Source organism: Nestor notabilis, unplaced genomic scaffold, assembly GCF_000696875.1.
Source record: "Nestor notabilis isolate BGI_N333 unplaced genomic scaffold, ASM69687v1 scaffold5861, whole genome shotgun sequence".
NCBI lineage: Eukaryota > Metazoa > Chordata > Aves > Psittaciformes > Psittacidae > Nestor > Nestor notabilis.
In genome coordinates this window covers 6,393-27,030 of record NW_009915974.1, presented here as the reverse complement: position 1 = coordinate 27,030, position 20,638 = coordinate 6,393, and the positions used below count along the sequence as shown (strand labels likewise).

Sequence of the window (20,638 nt, the reverse complement as noted above, 5' to 3'; positions counted from 1 at the left end):
ACAAAAGCAAAACTGAAGTTATGAAAGCTGGAGGGAACCTGTACTCTGTGAAACCGAAGGCTTCGCAACTAGGTATCAGCAGGAGAGTATGAATATGCAACTTCTGTTTAGGGGGTGTTTTAAAACCAGCATTGTTGAGCTCAAAGAGCTGCAAGGGTGTAGGTCCACTTTGAAGTCAGACAAGAATGGAAAGGAACCAGGTTTCTGTCATAGGAATGAACCTTCATCCCTTCTGAAGTCTGTTCTATAACTATGTTGCTTCTAAGCACTAGTTGTGTGTAGTCTTTTATCCCAGTAGAGGTGCTGGGGTAAGAAAGATGCTCTGTTTATCCTGCTGGATGAATGGAGGCCAATTACTTCATGCAGTGATTGATATTCATTAAATAATGGTATGCAGATGCTACTAGGCGTGGCTAGCAAAAGTTGTCTCAAGGCAAAATGTTTGCTAATCCTTCATCAGTGCAAGACCATCCTGCTTAATGTGTGGTGAATCTGTGTGGGATATCTGCAAAGAAAGAGAGCCCACAAACCTGAGAGAGTTTTGGATGCAACATGTGACGCTTTCAGCAACTCAGCGGTTCTAGAACTGTGCTGACAAGGGCACTACTGGGGACATCACTGAAAAGGAAAGCCAGTTGTGTACGTTCTGGCTTGCTTTGGAGGACAGGGCAAACATGCAGCAGGTCTAACTAAAGGATGGGGTCTGGGGAGAGAGGAATATTAAATTTTAATTGCAAAGCTATTGCCCAGAGTATAATGTCTTAATGTGGCCTTAATTCATAGTTATAGCTACTGATTATTTATGAAGAATAATGACTCCATCAAAACCCAAGTCCTGTCAGTATTGGAAGAATCAACACCATCTGACTGGCTTTGGAATATTAATCTAGCCTAGCTAGCTGCCATAAGCGAGCTATGGGGAAAATGCTGAAGATTGTGGATTGTAGTTTGCTTTTTGATGTTGACAGTTTCTTTTAATTGACAGCTTAACATTTGAAAAAGCAGAAAGATGGCATCAGAAGACATCAGTAAGCTTGTGGAGTCACTTGCCAAAACGAAAGTGGGTGGTGGACAGTTGAGCTTCAAAGGCCAGAGCCTGAAGCTCAATACAGCTGAAGATGGTAAGAGAAAATACCTTTGCATTTGGGAGTTGTCTCCCTGAAATTCTAAAGTCTTGTGATAAACCTCCTGCTAATTCTGCAGGGACAAGTTGTCATTCAGCTACAGCTACTTCTGACAGAGATGTTTCTTTCCCTTGTGCCCTGGTAGTGCTACAACTGGTAGAACTCTGGCTTACCTCCCTGGTGAATAGTTCTTGTTTACTTGGTGTTCTCACCAAGTGCTTTTGGCAGTCACTGTGCGTTAGAAGTCACTACTTTTAAAAGCAGTAAGCAAGTGAATGACGGCTTACTTACTGTCAAGTAGAAGCTTTAAAGACCTGCACAGAGGGAATGGCTGACATATTAGTCTATTGCAATGGTCCAGTTACTTCCCAAATTCTGACCAATTTGTTAGATTCCTGCCATTTTTTTTCCTGTATTCTCTCTTGCTGGTGTATATGTTTCCCAATTAAAAATGTCTTGCAGTAGCTTCTAATGTATGAAATACCTGGAGAATATGTATGTGTTTAGATCAACATTTCTGCCACACCAAGAAACAGCATGTTCTTGAGGGAGGTTTTGCTATGGTGCATACCTTTTCTACTGATTCCAAAGGTGATGCTTTTCTTGTATGCCATGTTAATAGTGCAAAGCCACTGAACTATGAGGAAAGGCTTTGGAGCTTGAGAATAACTGACAGGAGAGACTGCTCCTTTGTCTTGCATAGGATTACTCTGAAGTTAAATTGTTCCAGGCTGACCTGTTTGCTAAACAGGTATCTACTTTTGCTAGTCAGTGGGAACTTCTTCCTGTTGATGTGGCACCAAATCTGATTAGCTTTTAGCTTAGTCCTTCCATCTTTGTAGTCGCATGCACTCTAGCTCCTAAACTGTGTGCTGAACAGCAAAGGAAGTAAGGAAACTTACTCTTGCAAACAGGAGGATGGCTATCAGAGTAGAACTAAAAATAAAGTATGAAAAGGCAGGGTGAGGAATAGAGAATGTTCTTGCTAGTGGCCTGACACTTTAGCTGTGTTGCCATTACTGTTTCAGGATTCTTTCAGATATTAGTCAGCTATTTTCCATAAAGGTAGAGCTGATTGAGTATTGCTGCATCAGTGTTACTGTGGTACCTGAAAGGCCAACTGCACTATCTGATTTTTGCAGCTGAAGGAGTTATCAAGCAAATTGAGGAATTTGATGGCCTGGAAGCATTGCGCCTGGAAGGCAATACAGTGGGTGTGGAGGCAGCAAAGGTCATTGCCAAAGCCTTGGAGAAGAAATCTGAGCTCAAGGTGAGATCCTCAAGTGGGAGCTAACTGAAGGGGAAGTAATGTAGAAATACTGAAGGCCTAGCTATGCTTTTCCTGCAGCCTTCAGTTAAGCCTGGAAATTGCTTGGTGGTTCTTCCACTAGGAAGAACAACCATATGAAAATATGGCAGAACTTGGGAACTTCGGGATAATGGGAGCACGTTCTGCATTCCTAATTGTTCCTGTTCAGATGGCTTCCAATCTTAAAGCTGGAAAGCTGTGCAAGAAAGAGCCTCACTGCAGACGCAGGATCTGTAAACAAATGACTGACAACAAAAATTCTGATGGAAAAGACGGGTCATGTAATCTTGGGAATGACCAGATTATCTGAAACATGAGTCTTCAGGGAATGCCTGAATAGGGCACCAGGAACTTTTTCTGTGTCTAATGTATGTTTCTCTACTGTGTTCTTGCTAAATGTTAGGCACTGGAGCAGGTTGCCCAAAGAAGTTGATGCTCCATCCCTGGCAGTGTTCAAGGCCAGGTTGGACAGAGCCTTGGGTGATGTGGTTTAGTGTGAGGTGTCCCTGCCCATGGCTGGGGTGTTGGAACTAGATGTTCTTAATGTCCTTTCCAACCCAAACCATTCTATGATTCTATGATGCTGTGCTTCTAGAGGCATTGTCTTTTGCAGGAGAGGAGTAGGAAACACTGATTCACATTAATCACCCAAGTATGGTTTTTTTAAAGCAAATTCAGGTTTCATACCTTAGTAAAATCTGCATTCCTAATGTATCCTTCAGTTTCCTGCTTGATTTTTTTTCTTCCTGTGTAATCTTCTCAGCAGAGAAGAATTCCAGCTTGAATGAAAAGCAAGAATTCTTGTATAGTGTTATATGCATTTCAGTGGGTTTATGTCCTTGCAGGTGAAGTAATTGTAATGTTGGTTCTTGTAGCTCTATATGCATTTCAGTGGGTTTATGTCCTTGCAGATGAAGTAATTGTAATGTTGGTTTTTGTAGCTCGTTAATACAAACAAGTGACAAGACATGGGGAAGGCTTATACAGTATTGTCCCAGTGATGTAATGCAGCTTGTATACAATGTGTAAACCTCTGTACGACTAGTTGTTGTCATAAATATTTTAATGGTTTTTATCTGTATGTTTATTTTAGAGGTGTCATTGGAGTGACATGTTCACAGGGAGACTAAGGTCTGAGATCCCTCCTGCTTTGGTAAATAAAAACTAGATCTGAGTCTTCTGACTAATAACTTTTTTCACCTGTCATGCTTTTTGTGGGACTGTTCGTTTTTTTGTTTTTTTTTTTTTAGCAGAGCTGATCTTTATGCTGTTAACACTCAGTGGCTCAATGGATGAATGATTCTTTTTTTTGTGGGTGCTTTTTTTGTTGTGTGTGGGGTTGTTTTTTTTTTTTTTTTTTGCTCCTTCTGTATAAGGTGGAAAAGAGTTGATAAAAGGTCAAATGCAAGTCTACGCTAGTGAAGAAGCTTGTCACTGGGGAGAACACCCTTATGATAGAAGGGGAGCTTAGCTTTCTAAAGCATGTGGTCATCTCAACATAAACTCAACAGAATGGAAACAATATTTCTTCTAGCAGTGTAGAGGGGGAAAATCACTTTGAAATATGTTTGACCTGAAGGGATGGGATAACTTCTTGGTAACTTCCTTATGGTTATTGTTAGCTTAATTTGCACAACTTCTTTGGCTTTAGCTGTAAAGTTTTATTTCCCTGCGCAGTTCTGCTGAAAGGCTTCAAAGTAGAAATTTTTTGCGTCATCCCTGTCATACCTAGTCACTGCAGTAATGCTGTCACTAAGAGTCAGTCCACTCCCACCCACTGCCATCTGTTTCCTTACAGATTGCTTTGGGGGATGCACTCATTGCTGCTGGAGCCCAGCTGGTGGAGCTGGACCTGAGTGACAATGCCTTTGGGCCAGATGGAGTGCGTGGCTTTGAGGCACTGCTGAAAAGCCCTGCATGCTACACCCTACGGGAACTCAAGCTCAATAACTGTGGCATGGGCATTGGTGGTGGCAAGGTAAGGGTCATCTCCTTTTTGGGAATGAGGTTGGAGTCAGGACTTGGCTTCACACTGCCCTTCATAGAATCACAGAATGCTTGAGATTGGAAGGGATCTTTGTCAATTGTCTAGTTCAACTCTCCTGCTCAGGGCAACTGGACCAGGTTGCTCAGGGATGTGTCTAGTCAGATTTTGATTATCTCAAAGGATGGAGACTTTCGATAGGCTCTCTGCATCGTCTATCCCAGTGTTTAAAAACCCTCATGATAAAAACACACTTCTTTTTCTTTTTTTATGGTGGGTTTAAATGGAACTTTCTCTGCATCAGTTTGTGTGTGTTTGCCTGTCTCTCCCTTCATACCACTTTGTCTTCCCCATCCTCTTATTCTGGCTGTTCTTACACATTGATAAGATCTCTCCCAGAGCCTTCTCTTCTCCAGCGTTAATCCCATGTCTTGGCACTCTCCCATTATGTAAAATTCTTTAATTCCTTAATCATCCTTGGGACCCTTTGCTGGACTTGCCCCAGTATGTTCATGTAGAAGCCTGAATGTAGAGACAGTACTCAGGTGCATTTCAGAGGGGAGAGCAGAGAAGGACCACTTCCCCTGACCTGCTGACAATGTTTTTTCCTAAGGCCCAGTAGATTTCCTCCTCTGCAAGTGCATCTTGCTAGCTCACAGTCAATTTTTCTCATCTGCTAGGACCCTCAAGTAGTTCTGCCAAGTTTTTGTCCCCAGTTGACCCAGAGCTTATGCTGATTTATAGCCCAGAAAGCCAACCGTATCCTGGGCTGTATCAAAAGAAGCATGACCAGCAGGTCAAAGGAGGTGATCCTGCCCCTCTACTCTGCTCTTGTGAGACTTCACTTGGAGTATTGTGTCCAGTTCTGGTGTCCTCAACATAAAAAGGACACGGAGCTGTTGGAGCAAGTCCAGAGGAGGGCCACGAGGATAAGAGGACTGGAGCACCTCCCGTATGAAGACAGGCTGAGAAAGTTGGGGCTGTTCAGCCTGGAGAAGAGAAGGCTGTGTGGAGACCTCATAGCAGCCTTCCAGTATCTGAAGGGGGCCTACCAGGATGCTGGGGAGGGACTCTTCATTAGGGACTGTAGTGGTAGGACAAGGGGGAATGGCTTTAAACTTAAACAGGGGAAGTTCAGGTTAGATATAAGGAAGAAGTTCTTCACAGTGAGGGTGGTGAGGCACTGGAATAGGTTGCCCGAGGAAGTTGTGAATGCTCCAACCCTGGCGGTGTTCAAGGCCAGATTGGCCAGAGCCTTGGGTGACACAGTTTAGTGTGTGGTGTCCCTGCTCATGGCAGGGGGGTTGGAAGTAGATGATCTGAAGGTCCTTTCCAACCCTAACTATTCTATGATTCTATGATTATTCCTCCTCACTTGCAGGACTTCCCATTTCCTTTTAAATGCAAGATTATCCAGTTTCCAGATCCCTTCCTTCTACATGCTTTACTGGATAAATTTCTGAAGTATGAGAAGCTCATCTGTTTTTATCCAGCATAGGAAAACAGTTTTATCCTAAACATTAGTTTCCCTGTCGAGAGCTAGTAGACTTGAATTTGAGAATACAGTGTAACCAACCCTAAGCACTGAAGGGATGCCTGTTAGATGAAGCAGAAAACTGGGACTGCTATCATTAAGACCTATATGTTTGCCTGTTTAAGAATCAAATGTTCTTAATAGGTTCATTGTCTTCTAGTGTTGCAAAATTATCACTTCTTGCCTAAGACTGTACTGTGGAAGTGTTGCAATTAGACAGTTTTGTTGTATACCCTGCTATATGTAGATCAGGTACATATCAGTGGTGACCAAAGTATTTCTTCAGAGCTGGGTCTACAAAATACATTTGGATTCCTTCAGAATGGGATGCTGAGGTATTATAAACTGCTTGTTTTATCTTTAGATATTGGCAGGTGCTCTAAAGGAGTGTCACAGGAAATCAAGTGCCCAGGGCAAGCCTCTTGCTTTGAAAGTATTTGTGGCTGGCAGAAATCGTCTGGAGAATGATGGTGCCACTGCTCTGGCTGAAGCTTTTGGGGTAAGCACCAAACCAGAGCTTCTTAACAACAAATTGGAGCAACGTGTGCTTATGGGCTAATGTTAAAGGTAACGTACACAGAGCTTGCCTCAGCTTGGAGGCAGTGGCTGGTTGTTGCTTCACTAAAGTAGCAATGTTGTTTGCTGAAACTGGAGTCTTCAACAATTGCAGATAGAATTGATGACTGAATATTTGTGACCCAAATTTCCAAACACGTAATTACTGGTAGTGTAAAGTAGCTACTTGAGGGAGAAATAGGCATCTCCTGAATAATTTAATAATAGCCCTATTCCTTTTCCTCCCTCTGTGCTAAGGTTGTCTGGGGTTAGCTGTGCCAGCTGACTTCTTGAGTGCTGCTTTGCCTAGTTGTTTCAATCATCCGGCAAAAGCAACCTAGTGTTTTCACTAGGATTGTCCTGTAAGGGCTGTAAATGCTGCCTAGCTGTTTCTAGCTGTCACTGTCCAACTTGCTCTGTTGCTGGGGGTAGAGAATTCATTGTGTTGAGGGCACCTAATTCCCTTTTCTTTCTTCTACTGGTGCTAAAGTGATTTCTGAATTATAATGCATATTGTCAGATATATTAATGGTATTGCAGATTATAGGATGGGCTTTTTGTAAAGAGCTATCTGGATGTGCCTAACCGCTCAGTAATCATGGTGAAAATAAGATTACTTAAATACGTATGCATGAGTGATTCATAAGGAATTGAGACTGAATGGCATTACAAAAATGGGATTCACTACTGTGTTTTGTGACATGCTGTTTAGTCCATAAACAGTGTTGATACTGATTTTTCTTATGGGTTTGCTTCTGCAGTCAAGGTAAGATGTAGATCTTAATTAGAAAAATACTGTATCCAGTGATGCTGCTGGGTCTGTTTCATTTTTACTGAGCAACAGGTGAAGAACTTCTGTCTTAAGGAATCTAGAGTAGCCACACCAGGAGGATGCTACTTGTGAATCTTAGAATCCGAGCTTTGTGTTGATATGACACTTGCCATGAGCCTGCAATTTCACTTAAATTTGTGACATAATTGCTGGTAAACAATACTGTGTAGAAGAACTGAGTTCTGAGTTGGAGAATATTTTTAAGCAAATCCTAAAGAGTGGGGCTCTTCCAAGTTGAAATATGTCTCCTGATAACTTTTTTCATATGCAATCCTTTCCTAGATCATTGGGACTCTAGAAGAGGTCCATATGCCACAGAACGGAATTAACCATCCTGGCATCACAGCACTGGCTCAGGCCTTTGCTATCAACCCACTGCTTAAAGTTATAAACTTGAATGACAACACCTTCACAGAGAAAGGAGCTGTGGCCATGGCAGAGGTGAGTTGTCCTAAGCAGTTGCTTTGGGTTTGTCTCTCCAGATATGGCTAGCCTTAGCACCTCTGGGTGGTGGAGCCTGATGCCATGCTATGTTGGGGAAGATGAACTTCCAGGAGTGATAGGACGCTTACTTGCGTGTCTATACTTTCGAATTTGTGCTGTCATGCAGACTCTGAAGGCACTTCGGCAGATTGAAGCAATCAACTTTGGAGACTGCCTGGTGCGTTCGAAGGGTGCTGTTGCTATTGCTGATGCTGTTAAAGAAGGGCTTCATAAATTAAAGGTATTATAGTCTTGCTGTTCAGCTTTGAATCTCTTTAGAAAAATGCCTCTTTCTGTGTTTTTCTGTCTGTTCTCCTACCACGATTGATTAAAGTGAGATTCACTTCAGTGCAGGCTCCATGCTTAAAACTCAAAAGCAATAAGCTGCTTTGTAGATCAGTGGCATCCCTTCATCCCGCGAAGCCTATTCTACAGGGAATTGTACCAGTGATCTGTTCAGACTCAGCTTGCTGGTTTTGAAGCTCTTGGTTCAGTTCAGCAAGTTGCTGTTCAAGAAATCTAATAACAGAAGTATCTGCTTTTTAGAACCTCTTGGAGGGTCTTGAGTGAGGACTGAGCTGTTCCTCTTCATGAACAGCTTCAGCGTTTAAGAGTTCATGCAGTTAATGCTTTTCTTGTTAGGACATGTATCAAAGGTCCAAATATTTTTAGCTTTTTTGGCAATATCAGACCCTCCTACATCAGTATTTGCATGGGATTTGCATTTGACAACATTCTAGACAAGCCTAAGCCCAGTCAGTAATGTAAGTAAGCTAGGATCTCTAGAAACACCTGCCATGGGCCACAACTGCACCAGAACAGATGCTGAACACACAACTCCTAATCTTGCAAGCTTAGTCAAAGACACAATTTCAGCTCAGTGCTAATATTGACTTATGTGTATGAACCTGGTACAGAAAGAAGTACAGAAAGAAGTAGGTGCTTTGTGTTCAATCACTTGCTCAGACTTCTCTTGGTTATACTGAAAGTGGTCTGAATCTCCTAGGGAAACTTAAGGATTCTAGTGGAACTATTGAGATGAACAGCTAGAAGTTAAATCATATTTTCCAGAGCAGAAGTGGTTAAGGGAGGGCAGCATGAAGCAATCGTAGCTGATTCATTTTGTTCAAGGGCCGCTTCCCTTTTGCTGTTAATATTAAATCCCCTCTCAGCAAAGGATTGAGCACAATGTGGAATGGTGGGGGATGGTGTCTGGCTGCTGAGTAACTTTACTCTTATTAGTCTGTCCACACTGTTTCTCTTCTGGCTGTGTTTATCAGTAGTAGTATCACTTCTAGTTTCTTTTGAAGTCTAACTTGTGACCAAAGTGTCCAAAAGCAAATGTGCATTCCACTTAGTACAGTAGCTACCTTTCTTCAGTGTGACTTACTGGTGTGTGAATTCTGGAATGCTCTCATGACCCTTGAATAAGTGAAGATCACCAGTCAGCTGGTTGCTAAGGTCTGAAATGTCTGCTAACTTTTAGGCAATCAGTCAGAATAGTGTGGTCTCCCTGGCTATTTTAGTGGAGTGGTTACCTTCAGTAGTGCTGCTTTTAACAGTAGTCTGTTTCAATATGCCCCTTTTAGGTATACAAAGTAGGGAGTGTGTCAGGTTTTATTTCCAGTTAAAAATACTTTTCTTACTAAGATTGTGTTCAAATGAGTCTTTCCAGAACTCTTGTGAGTACATGAGGGGATGATAGATGTTAAGAATTCTGCAAACAGATCATAGAACGGTGAGTTGGAAGGGACACTAAATATTACCTAGTTCCAACTGCCCTGCCCGTGGGCAGGGACACCTTCTGCTAGAACAGGTTGCTCAAAGCCCCATCCAGCCTGACTTTAAACAGCTCCAGGATAGAGCAGCCACAGCTTCTCTGGGCAGCCCTGTTCCAGTGTCTCGCCATCCTTGTAGTACAGAGCTTCTTCCTAGTATCTAAATTTACCCCTTTCAGTTTAAAGCCATTACCCATTCTCTTATCAATGTTCTTCTGCTTCTTAGGAACTGAATTTGTCCTTCTGTGAGATCAAACGAGATGCTGCTCTGACAGTTGCTGAGGCTGTTGAAGATAAGGCAGAGTTGGAGAAATTAGATCTCAATGGTATGCAAGTTTGCTGGATCAAAGTATGTCTAGTCTCTTCCTAATGAGAAACCACTGGGAAGAATATTGACAGTATCACAAATTCTAGCCTTACAATTGTCAGTATTTAAAAAATGGTACTGAGAGTTGCTGAACTTTTATGACCTGGACAGGAAATAAAAATCAGGGGGTTGGCTTGTCTCCAACCATTGTGTAATGCTGCTGAAATGGGTTTAACATCTGTTTGATTCTGATAACTGAAGTCTGCCTTGCTGCCTGTAAGGTGTTGGGTAGGCCTAAGTGATAATGGTTCAGTTCTGGAAATAAAAGATAGACAAGAATATGCAGCTAAGTCCTCAAGAGCAAACTTGTGTGCATCTGTTAAGCATACTCCCTTCTATCAACCTAGGTAACTGTCTGGGAGAAGAGGGATGTGAGCAACTCCATGAGATTCTTGAAGGCTTCAATATGGCAACCGTGCTGGGATCTTTGAGGTAGGCAGGATACCAGAGTTTAAATTGAAAAGTATGACAATTTTAATCAACACTTTCATTCACCTGTCGGTTTTAAAACAAGAATTGTAACATTCCTGATGGATGTTGGACTGAGCATGAAGTGTGGAGCACAGTCAAGGGATTCCATAAGTAGGATAAGCCTTGTGTCTTGTTTTAATTGTTGGACTTACCTTAGTGTTGATTGCATTTCTTGTTCTTTGCTTGCCATTGTCAACTGGGTGACTGAAACCTGAGTCCTCTCAATCTGTAGTAGCTTGCAGTACGTCTTGCAGGGGAGGCTGCTCTTTTGTTCTTGAAAAGATGTTTTGAGTTCCAGTGTACAGGAATTGCAAGTGTGTAATGTAACATGTAACTCAAACCTTAGTGATGATGAAGGGGAGGAGGAAGATGATGAAGAGGAGGAGGATGAAGATGAAGAGGAGGAAGAAGAGGAAGAACAGCAACAGCTGAAGGAGAGAGGACAGGGGGAACAGGAGTCACTGACTCCTAAGAAGATAATTGATTCACAGGTAAGCTTGCTTCCAGATGCATTCCTGTTTCCTCAGCTGGAGGAAAGTAAAGGAATAAATGTGATCAGGAGTGAGTCTGAACTTGGAGTGCTGGTAGGTGTTCACATTCCTGTGTGGACTGGCAATGTAGTAACAGTCAGGGAGATAACATGCAGGAAATAGGTGGCTTGGAAACATGCTTTGTTGAAGTGGACATGTGCACACCTGCATGGAGGGAAAGACTGAGTAGTGTTTGTAACAAACATGGGTAGAAAGTCTTGCCATGCTCAGAAAACAGTAGGCACCTTGTATGTGCAGTGCCATGCTGTTGTGCTAGCATGTTTTGATCATTTCAACTCTGGGCTCATTCCAGCCTCATAGAGTTTTCAAATAGAACAAATCCTGACCTGGTGTACCTGTGTCCTGACCTGTCCTATGTGCATTTGCTGCTGAACAAATTTATTTACTTCCAAGAGTAAATTGATGGATTCTGCCTATTTCAGGATTCAACTCCAGTGCCATCTCCTCCTGTGGATGTTGCCACATTCCTTGCTTTCCCATCACCGGAGAAGCTGCTGCGACTAGGACCAAAGTGCTCTATGCTGATAGCTCAGCAGGTAGGTGAGCCAGTGGTCGTCTGTGCTTGTCTTGCAGAATCATTTAATCTCCAGATGTGATAACTTTCTGTAGAGACCTGGATTTGCATCTTCTCCCCAGTGATCCCAAGGAACCTAATGGAAGCACAGGATGCAGTTAATGCTTATACTGGCACCAGAGCTTCTACCTAGAGTAATTTTGTGGTGTTTGTGCCTTGTAACACTGCCAAGGCAAAACTGATGTCAGTCTGCTGAAGGCTGTAATTCTTGTCACAGCCTTAGCAGGGAGCCATCTTCTGTAGCTGGTGAGCAGTGAACTGAATGGCCTGGTTTTGTTTTTGTCATTGTCTTTCAGACAGATATATCTGATGTAGAGAAAGTAGTTACAACGCTCCTAAGGATATCCTCGGTTTTCAAAGATGAAGCCCCAGTGAAAACAGCAGTGCATGAAACAGCAGGTGACTAGACCTTTCTTCATTTCATTGTGTGACCTGCTTCAGTGTTAAGGACACCAGTGTGATGCAGAGGAGGGCCCTGAGGGCCAGGCCATTGGAGTGCTTTGTTCCTGGCAGCAGGAAACCCCAAATAACAAAGTACCAAGCTGTACCATCCTGTTGTGTGGAGTGGAAGTAGAGGTTCATTCTTAACTTGGCATATCTTATGCTTCTAAAGCTTGATGAGTGTCTGTTGTAATTGCTGTCATATTGAATGTGTGCTGCCCTTCATCTCCTTGATGCTAGGCTGTCAATAGCCAGTCATTCTGTATTCCAAGGGCAGTTACTTTTTCAAGGCTGTTTACTTGGAGTATTTTGCAGGAAGTACCCTCACCAGTGTGGTATCGATAAGAGTGTGAAGAGAGACTTCTTAGTGTCTCTTTTTATCAGTCTGAAACACTTCTAATTTCTTCAGGAAGCAGATATTTGCAACATGAAACAAGGCGCAGAAGTTAATGTAAAGACAAGGAACTGTATATTGTGGAGCAGTGATTTAGCTTAGGTCATTTCCCTGTACACTAATAGTATCCCTTTATGTTTTCACTTGGAAAATCAGAATTTCCAAGTGCTCCTAAGCATCTGACTATTGACTTTTATCTTTTTCTATTCCTCTGGCAGTTCTCCCATACATGAGCTGTGTAACAATATTGTGCAAAAGTACTGGATCAATTACTTTTAAGACCACTTAGTGATTTACTGCTAGCAGATGTGCACTTCTCTAATTTGGAGTACATAGACATAGTGAAACTGTTAGCTGTTGTCTGTCACAGTAATGTGTTTTCTACAGTTGGGTATGGGTCCAATCTGCCAAAAATAGTCAGTTGGCATGTCACTAAGCCAGTGCTGGCCTTGGCTCATGCTCATTGAGTTGTCCCAAACAAAAAATGGAGCCCTGGATATTCCTGTTGTTTGAATTGTGCTTGTAAATGTATTTATTTCAATAGCTGTTCCTTACTACTGGTGCTCCTTAGGGAAATGTAGAACCTGGCAATTACTTTCCGTCCAGGAAAGTAAGCATCAGCTGACATTGAGGTTCCTGGTTAATGTCTGGCTGTTCTACAGCTGCTCTAGTAGGTTCTGCCTGTTCCAAGAAACCAGAAGAGTCATAGGTCAAAACAGATGCCTTGCCTGCCTTGTAGATAAGAGATGCTAAAGCACTGGTTTGCCCATAGCTTGTGGCAGAATATTGGTCCTGAGGGAGCCCAGAAAACAGCTAGAAGACTCCTCATTATGTTCTCATTCCCTTTGGTTTCAAATGAAAAGTGCATTCTTGCTGGCCTTTAAAATGTCAAGGTTCGAACTTGCTGCTCTACTTCATCTGATCATATTTATATGTCTGCACATAGCATGCATGTTCAAATGCATTGAGTAGAGCATGTTGTGATGCATTGGACTGAGGTCAAATAGCATCTGAAGCTTGGCAGTGTGGGGAATTTTGGGGTTTTGTTGTGCTTTTCTGTTGGGGTTTTGTCTGGGGGGTTGTTCAGTGTATTGGGCCTTATACTTAAGGACTGGGTTTTACCTATCTCAGTGTTTCAGAGATAACTACTGCCTGAGAAACAACTGGATCTTAATGGATATTTACATCCCAAACCAGCTGATACGCCCTGAGATCCTGTATGATCAATCTTTATCTTAAAATCTGTAACAGCATCTCTTTATTGTTTAATATGATGTGTTTGTTTATTTTTAGATGCCTTGATGAAAAAAGCCTTCACTTCTGCCACATTTAACTCAGATGCATTTGTCACAAGCCTCTTGGTCCACATGGGACTACTTAAGGTGAGGAAGCAGGAAAGAGTTATGATCTGTTTAGGCTGTTGCAGACCAGACTGGCTGGATTTTGGATAATTATGTTGCCATGGAAGCAGCTGGGTGCCTATGCATGCCTGATGCCCAGGGACAGTGGAAGTCTGCAGGTCCAGCAGAAATTGCAGATCGCAAGGTTGCGTTACGATGAAGGTGTTGGCTCTCTGTATCTCTTCTGCTTAATGTCCTGTGTATCCTTAGTCATCCCCTAAAGAAAGGAAGGCTCAGGTAAGGAAATAGTGCTGCTGTTGGACTACAGGGCTATTACAAGAAGCCATGTCCAGGAGTTTGATCCACAATATTAATGTGGTCCTTTAGAGCATCTCTTAGTAGCGTGGCTCAAAACCACGTATCCTAACTGCTCATGCTAGATCAACAGCATTCAACTTCATGCTTTGGAGTATCTTGCCAAATACTGGTGTTTAAATACATAGTTACAGGGAATAAACTTTCTTGTGAGAAAAGATGGGGGCATTGAATTAACTGAAGTTAGAATACCTGCAGCTTTCAGTAAGATGACTGGGGAGAGGTTCTGTCTGCAAACTTAAGCACTTTTGCCTACTTTTGCTACAAGGGCTAGTGTTTCTCATTGCCTCAAGACCTAGAAGCTGAGAATGGAAATTTGGACCAAGACAATTCTAAACCACAGAAAAGATATAATCTATGCCTGCTCTTAATTAGGCTTATGGATTTCCTTCTGGTGATATCCAGCTTGGTGTCCAGAGAGCTGCTGATATGCTTGAATGCATCTTAATTTCTTAAAATAGGTTTAGCCTTTCCCTGCATTCACTGGGCATTGGAACAAATGCTGAAGCTTCCTGCTTCTCGGAGGGGTCAATAGAACCAGAGAGATTTTTGCAGCATGCCTGTCTTGGGGACTACCAACTCCCTCTTACAGAAAATAGCAAATATGTATAAGGTGCAAAGCATAGACCTATGCTCCTGAAGAACTTCCAGGCCAGGAAGAGGCATTGGTGAAGCCCTTGAGGATTAGCTACTAATTGTCCTCTGTAATATAGAGGACTACTGATGAATTAGGCATATTCAGAGAGGAAGCATCTTCCATAATTTTGTCCAACATAGCTGGAAGCACATGAGCAATGGTTATTCTGGAATGAACTCATGATCATACATGTAGGAACACAGGTTTAGATCCTGTCTATGGAATCAAGGACTTAGTTTAGTTGAAATGGCAGTGGAGAAATAAATGAAAACACTGAAGAGTTGGGATATGTGGCTTTAGCATCACATTAGGAGCAGGAGTAACTTGTGTATCGTATAAACAGTGGGATTAGCTTTATCTTGTACATAACTGTGAGACCAGTTCTGGGAATACTGCACCAAGTTCTGGAGGAAGCCTGACAAAGAACTGGAGATGATATAAAAAGGAGCTACAGAATAATACAAGAAAAATTACTTTAATGAAGGCAACTGAATTCTTTATGAATTGAAGTCTGGAATTCCTTAAGAGAACACTTAGGGCCCCTGAGAAGATTTGGCCATTTCGCTTGAAAGTTCATTACTTCTCTTTTGGTGTTATGACTGCTGTCACTTGATAAGTAATAGAATGTTCTCAATGCTGCCTTATTGCAGATGATGGTGCTAGGAGGCTGTGGAATTGGCTTTGTCTTGATGAACACTGCACAACCTAGTGACTTTTTTTTTTGTGCAGAAAGAAAAGCACTTCATTCAACAGAATTCATTGCCTCTGTGAACTACAGCAGATTAGATAAAATAGTGATCTTTCTGATGTCTAACTTGATCTTCTTGTCCTTTTCTCAGAGTGAAGAGAAGGTCAAAGTTGCCCCAAGCCTCTATGGTATTCTTATGACCCTGAACCATATGGTCCAGCAAGATTATTTCCCTAAATCTCTGGCCCCAGTTCTCCTGGCTTTTGTCACAAAGTGAGTATTGTACTTGCCATGCAGTCTTCTCCATGGGAGCTAGTGAAACTGAGGGTTAATAGCTACATGCAAGCTGTTCTGTTAAAGCCTACTAAACATCTGTTCTGAAATTAAGGATTAATAGTATAATAGGCCTCTACTTTTCTTGTTTACTGCAGTCTGCAAGGTTTAGAGTAGAAAAAAAAAATCTTGATCCTAAAGAAATAATGGAAAGCTGGCTTCACAACTGACTGGCTCTGAAACAGAGACTACTAATGCTATTCACAGAAGAGTTGGTTTTGAGCTAAAGGAAACCTGCTGGGTTTCTAGCCACTGCTTGAGTGAACTATGAGTACACTAGATCTAACTATGCCCTCCAAATCATCCTTCTGAGTATGAGGGTCAGCAGAGCTCTGCCTGAATCATCATGCTGTGTAACACTGAACACCAGCTGATCAAAACAGTGCAAAACACAAAGGCTGAATTTGTTCCTAAATTAAACTTCCTATGGTGACAGCAGCAAGGCTAGCAATTTTTGAGGACTAAATTGGGAGCATGTGTGTTGAAAAAGCTGCTTCTACTGCCTGTGTCTAATGTGTTTTGTAGCGTAGGTGTAGAATAAACTCCCCACTAGCTCTAGGTTTGTGTTTGTGGTGGTGGTGTTCTTTGGTTTTTGGTTTTTTGTTTTTTTTAATGTGCTAAAGCATATTAAGTACAATAGCTGTGGAAGCCATATCTGTTCTGGATTAAATTGGTGTGAACTTCAGCATTGATGAGACATGGAAAAAAACACCAAATAGACCTTCCCTCGAAAGAGGAAGGATTAAATAGGTCGTCAGTCACCAGGAGAAACAGTCTGAAATTGTCACCTAAGACAAAACAGCTAAAGTCCAAAATACACTTGGAGCTCAGTAGTGCTTTGGCACAGACCATGAGCCGCTTTTTAACTGGTTACAGGATGAGCCTTAATTCTCCTTGATTTTTCATGGTATGAGTAGCATGCAGATGCTTAGAATCTCTTGCTGATGAAAGGCAGAGGCATCAAATACTTGTGGTCAGCATAAACTATGGGTGATAGGGATGCATTTCCTTAGTTCTGCTGGGATTGGAAGCAGGCCAGTTGTGATGAGAGAGGAAACTTTCCAAGTACTGGTGTAACCTGAAACTGTTTAAAGCTGATGTATAACAGTGGTATATGTTCAAGCAGCCATGCTAAGGTTAGTTTTGGAAAATAAAATCATGTAACTAGCTTGTTTAGTGGTGCAAATACTAACCTAGAGGCCCCTCTGGTGGAAAGGTTTGCTATCTCCTTGGCTTGATGAGGCAAGTATTAGGAAGTTACAGGCCAAAGATCATATGCTTTGCCAACTGAAAAAAATATACCTCCAACTCTATAGGCTTAAGGCATGTGAAGTTGTCCAGATGGATCACAGGATTTCTGCTGTTTCCTACACTGCTGCTTGTGATCTTAAATAAATTGAAGAAAATGACTGACTTCATTAGACATTAATTATTGTGGAGACCCAGCTTGATCATAACAAGCCCCACTTATCACCCCCCAGCCCTCCAAACAGGATTTAAATCATTTGAAGTTGGGAATACAGAAAAGAGACTTTGGTTCAGTGCATTTTAACTGTTCTAATTGTTAATGTTGTATTCCAATGGCCAGTGTAACCTCATGACTCAACTTTACATGTCCTTCTAAACAAATTTGCTCACAAAAGACACTTGTCTCCTTCCCTTGTACGTGTGCATGTAGGCCTCTTGCAGGTTTCAGTAAATGTTTGTCTACAGATGATGCTGTACATACAGAATAAGAGTAGAAGTCTGGCATTGATTTTTGTTGAGGAGTTGATTCCATTGAATGTAGAAGCAGTATTTCACTACAAGAGGGAAAAGTGAGATTGTTCAAAGCTTCTGTAAAAGCTGTGTGAGAGTCAAGGGCCTCTCACAGTAGAAAGCAGATCTCTCTGCCTGCCTTTGGTATATAAGGGTGCCAATGCCAAGTCTGCAGTGTCCCTGGTGTTACAAAATTCTTGGAGCTGAAGCTTTCTCTGAATTGCAAACCCCTCTGCTGCAAGATGTGGTGATACCATAAGTTTCTCTATGTCCTGTGCAACCTGATGAAGTCAACACTATACGTAAGCAATGTACCTTTGTTTTATAAATACATGTATTTCTTAAAATGCTTTCCTTGAGGGAATAAGGAGAACAGCTATTGCATCCTTCACAGTTCTCTGGAGAGAACAACAACAGTTCAAGAAACAAAGTCCATGTAAAACAGTTTGTTGTAGTTTTACCCCAGCTGGCAACTAAGCACCATACAGCTGCTTGTTCACTCCCTGCTAGAGGCAGATAGGGGAGAGAATCAGAACAGTGAAAGTAAGGAAACTTGTGGCCTGAGATAAAGACAGCAAAACCTGGGTATGCAAGCAAAGCAAAACAAGGAATTCATTCACTAGTTCCCATCACTGGGCAGGAAAGCAGGGCTTTCTCTGACAACTGCCCTAACTCAATTTCTCTCCCCTTACCCCACCAACTCCTTCTTCCCCCAGCTTTATATGCTGAGCATGACACTGTGGTGTGGAATATCCCTTTGGTCAGTTGGGGTCAGCTGCCCCACCTGTACACCCTCCCAATTTCTTGTTCACCCCCAGCCTACTTGCTGGGGGGGTGTGGGTAAGGAGCAGTAAAAAGCCTAGGTTCTGCCTGCCTAGAAATAACCCAGGGATGCTTTCCTTATTGACTGGTTTCAGCATAAATGCAAAATGTAGCTCCATACAAGCTACTGTGGAGAAAACTAACTACCCCACCAAAACCAGCACGCAGCTTCCCAATTAACCTACATCCCTTGTCTTTCCTTGGAATTCACGCAGAATAAAATTGCATCCTAACCTTAAATTAAACCTCAACCTGGTAGCCCTAGTAATCTGCAGAGCTCATTTGGGCTCTGTTTCTGCAAAAAATCTGCTTCCACTCTGTCAATCCATTGAGTCCTTCATTTGCAGCAAATTGATATGCATTTTCTTTATTTTCTAGGTTTTTCCTTTAGGACTGTGGTTAATTCCTTTGGGCTTCTAGAGCTGTAAATTTCTTACAGCTGCCTAGACTAGAGCTTTGCTGTCTTGTGCTGTAAAGGGCTTACTGCTGGAGCAGTAATACTTTTTTTTTCCCCCTTTATGTTTTTTGATTTATTTTTGTTTTTTGATTTGATGATTTTTGATGTTGTGGGTTATGTTCTCTGTTCAAAAATGCTAATAGAATTATGGCTATGGATTGCAAGTAGCATCCATCTCACTCTGCTGCCATCAGGCCTTATTTTCTACTTTTCTGGACACAAGAGGGGGCTGTGAATCCACATGTGCTTTTACATAATCTTTTAGGTGAAAACACTGAAAGTATATGGATGTCTGCCTGCCTGCCTGCTGGAGGTGGGGGTGGGTTTTTTTGGGGGGTGTTTTGCTGCTCTTTGGACTGGATCCCATCACTGGCCTCCTGTTGGCTTAAGGGTCTGTAGCAGGGAGTGGCAACAGTGGTTTAACTTCACAGCAAGTGAGGAGGCTCTTGGTGTTAGAAGAGGCTTGGCATTAGGAGTAAAGGTTGAGGGAGCTTGGCTGTGATCAGCAGTTTAGTCTTTATTTCCCAAAGTGGGTATTGCTCAGACTCAACCTGCCCATTGCAAACAGGGCTGCGTCTTCCGAAGCTGGTGACTGAAATACCTCAGCCAGCCACTTTGAAGATAAACTGAAAGTTGTAATTGTGTCTGTTCAATGTGGGGCGTTGAGTGGCTCTTGGGGGAATAAAAGGGGTTAACTCTTCTGCCAATGCTTGTATTCAGTTGCAGCAGACATGGAGCCCTATAACAACCAAGCACTGCAGCTATTGCTCATGTACGACAGATGCAAAGATAAACTTGTTTCTACTTAGATGTTCCACTCTTTATTTCAGCTCACCATTCTATCCCAAATTGAATAGGCCCCACTGCTATTACTTATTAAGGGTTATTTTGCTATGGTGGGAGAGGTAAAATTGGGTCATAAATAGCAGATGACTTGGTGAGAGAGACTTGAGTAGGAGCAGGCTTGTCTTCTGTGTTTTGGGGTCCTAAACTGTGGTTCTATATGGAAAATCCCATTGCCAGAAGGGAGGGAAGGGGGCTTCCACCCTCACCTGTTTTGTTCTGCTGAAAATGAGACACTAGCCTGCAGAGGTCAACAGTCTTCTGCTGATTTGTGTACCCATGGAAACATGGTCTGATTCTTGGTGGGTGTTTTCCTGACTTGGACTCAGCAACAGGAGAGTGTTTTCCACAGCAAATTCTGAGCAGGAAGCAGTGCTCTGTGCAGCAGTGAGAGAATTGTTTCAGAAGAGAGAACCAAAGGGAAAAGATGTAGGCTTTTGGGTGTGCAAGCCCAGTGTGTTGGCAGTACTGTTTACTTGCTGATTCCAAGTCAGATACAAAGCACTTAAGTATTTTAACTCTCTCTTCTCTTTCCACAGACCAAACCGTGCTCTTGATTCCTGTTCTTTTGCTCGCCACATGCTCTTACAAACCCTCCACCAGCTGTAGGAGACAAGAGATGTGCTGCTGTGCCCTTCCCTCCTTAGAGGACTGTCGTCAGCAGAGAACTGAGAGCTGCATGGTGGGAGAGGACCCCAGAGCCCATACAGACACACTGTCCATTCTTCTTTCTTTTCCCTTTTTTTTTTTCTCCTCCCTCCCACCTCCTTCCTTCTGCTTTCATAAACTTGGACAAATCATCCTGATTTCTTCTTTTTTTTTCTCACTCTTCATGAAGTGACTCTCTGGTCTGCAGGGCAGGTGCTTATGTTAGAGTATGTCAGTGCTGCTCTGAGCTCTGCATGAATTGAAGAGTTCTCCACTTTGGTCATATTGGCAAGGGTGTGCCAAGACTAACCCAGGGCCCAGAAGTGCTCTCATCAGGATG

The 20,638-nt window shown here is 42.4% G+C and overlaps 1 protein-coding gene across 1 annotated transcript; it reads left to right on the top strand.

Moving 5' to 3' along the window:
• Positions 1–985: 985 nt before the first annotated feature.
• On the top strand, positions 986–20,405 carry RANGAP1 (Ran GTPase activating protein 1). Its single transcript, XM_010024379.1, has 15 exons — positions 986–1,121; positions 2,267–2,394; positions 3,527–3,586; positions 4,232–4,411; positions 6,316–6,450; positions 7,621–7,779; positions 7,949–8,062; positions 9,826–9,925; positions 10,314–10,398; positions 10,784–10,928; positions 11,411–11,524; positions 11,859–11,961; positions 13,691–13,779; positions 15,589–15,710; positions 20,190–20,405. Exons 1-15 carry the CDS (start codon positions 1,010–1,012, stop codon positions 20,257–20,259), a joined length of 1,716 nt encoding a protein of 571 aa, XP_010022681.1. The 5' UTR covers positions 986–1,009; the 3' UTR covers positions 20,260–20,405.
• The last annotated feature ends 233 nt before the right edge of the window (positions 20,406–20,638 follow it).

Excerpts from the sequence above, each read along its gene's own strand:
- RANGAP1 (XM_010024379.1), top strand. The coding sequence starts at position 1,010 with ATGGCATCAGAAGACATCAGTAAGCTTGTGGAGTCACTTGCCAAAACG. Across the intron at positions 1,122-2,266 it reads GCTCAATACAGCTGAAGATG|CTGAAGGAGTTATCAAGCAA; the intron begins GTAAGAGAAAAT and ends TGATTTTTGCAG. Across the intron at positions 10,929-11,410 it reads AGAAGATAATTGATTCACAG|GATTCAACTCCAGTGCCATC; the intron begins GTAAGCTTGCTT and ends TGCCTATTTCAG.